Here is a 1,774-nt window from a genome sequence, read left to right as displayed (position 1 = left end):
AGTTCGAAAGGGTTATTCAAATTCTGGAGAATCTACTCCGAGCTTGTGTGATCGATTTCCAGGGAAACTAGGAACCAAAGTTATTTCTAGTGGAGTTCACCTATAACAATAGCTACCACTCGTCTATAGGTATGGCTCCTTACAAGGTACTTTACGGGAGGAATGCAGATCACCGATACATTGGGATGAGGTTGGTGAAAGAGAATAGTTAGGTCCGGGCTTGGTCAAACATACAACAGAGCTAGTAGGAGAAATCCGAGATAGGATGAAGACTACTCAAAGCCGCAAGAAAAGCCATGATGATAAGCGACGAAGGGAACTAGAGTTTGCAGTGAGTGACCACGTGTTCGTGAAGGTAGCACCTATGAAAGGTGTAATGAGATTCGTCAAGAAAGGCAAACTCAGTCTGAGGTTCATAGGACCGTTTGAGGTTCTGGAGAAGATTGGAACGTTAGCTTCTAGAGTGTCTTTGCCACCGATGCTAACTGGAGTGTATAACTTGTTTCATATCTCGATGTTGTGAAAGTACATGTCGCATCCTTCCCATGTACTGAATTATGAACCTCTGCAGTTGTTGGCAAATATGTCCTATGTGGAAAGGCCTACACAGATTCAGGATAGGCACGAGAGAAGGCTCCAAAACAAGGTTATTCAAATGGTCAAAGTCAAGTGGCTAAATCATTCAGAGGAGGAAGCTAATTGAAAAATGAGATTGAATGAGAAGTCGCTACTTAGAGTTATTCAGTAAGTCTTAATTTCGAGGACGAAATTTCATTTAAAGGAGTGAGAAATTGTAAGGTCCAAAATGCGATAACGTAATCTAACTGCATGCAAATATAATAAAATGGTAAATGTCTAATTAAATTATTTTAATTGCATTAATTAAATGTGATAGGCATGTTTACATGTTTAAAGTAGAGTTTTCTATTAGAATGCATAAATCAGGGTTTTCAAGGGTTATTTGAAACGCGACCAAGTAACAGAGACCAGAGACTGTAAAGGAAAAATATTTTTTATTAAATATTTATTTTTAATTATTTAATATATGGTATAATTAATGTGTAAAGTTCGAAAATAGGGTCTTTTGAGATACTTTTACATGTCGAGTCATATTTTATACTGATAATAGAATTTTGACTAAAAAAGAATTTTTAGAGGCTCGATTAATATTTTCGAAAATTTTCCTAAAAAAGATTTTTTTTTCTAGGTACTAGTGGGTTTAATGGACCTATTATACTAGGATTATTGGGCCTAGTTTTCTACCCAAGTATTTATACCCAAGCCTTGACTTCCAACCCCTTATTTCTCCATCAAACTCACGCCTAAAGAAAGGAAAAGCTAGGGTTTCCCTTCCTTAGCAGCAGTCAAACACACACCACGTCGGTTTTGAAGGCAAAATAATGCAGCAAGGGTTCCCCATCTCACAAGAAACGCTCCTTCGTGTCTAGACTCGAATATTCATGCGTGAATATATATTCTTGCTTGAAAAATCTAATAGCATTATAGTATTTTCGTTTTTTTTTTATTTATGTATGGAAAACATGGATTTATTGTCATGAAACTCACGATCTTTATGTTGCACAAGGGGCTGCCAGGTTAGGGTTGCTATAAGCATGATTTAAGGGCTGTCTAGGAGTCCTAGGTGGGGCTGGACAGGTCTGGAAGGGAAGGGAGAAGAGGCAAAACGAAATTGTGGATTGTAAGGGGCTAGGGTTTCGGTTGGTGGCTCTTGGAGGGTGCAGGCCGTGAGGTGCAGTTGAGGCACGTCTAGAAG

General features: G+C 38.5%; 1 protein-coding gene across 1 annotated transcript; it reads left to right on the top strand.

The window, feature by feature from the left end:
- Positions 1-265: 265 nt before the first annotated feature.
- On the top strand, positions 266-703 carry LOC140819098 (uncharacterized). Its single transcript, XM_073179108.1, has 2 exons — positions 266-490; positions 572-703. The coding sequence occupies exons 1-2, from the start codon at positions 266-268 to the stop codon at positions 701-703; spliced, it is 357 nt and encodes a 118-aa protein (XP_073035209.1).
- The last annotated feature ends 1,071 nt before the right edge of the window (positions 704-1,774 follow it).

Source organism: Primulina eburnea, chromosome 18 (assembly GCF_022965805.1).
Source record: "Primulina eburnea isolate SZY01 chromosome 18, ASM2296580v1, whole genome shotgun sequence".
In the NCBI taxonomy this organism is placed as follows: Eukaryota; Viridiplantae; Streptophyta; class Magnoliopsida; order Lamiales; family Gesneriaceae; genus Primulina; species Primulina eburnea.
Note: the sequence above shows the minus strand (reverse complement) of the source record. Positions and strands in the feature narration are given on the sequence as shown.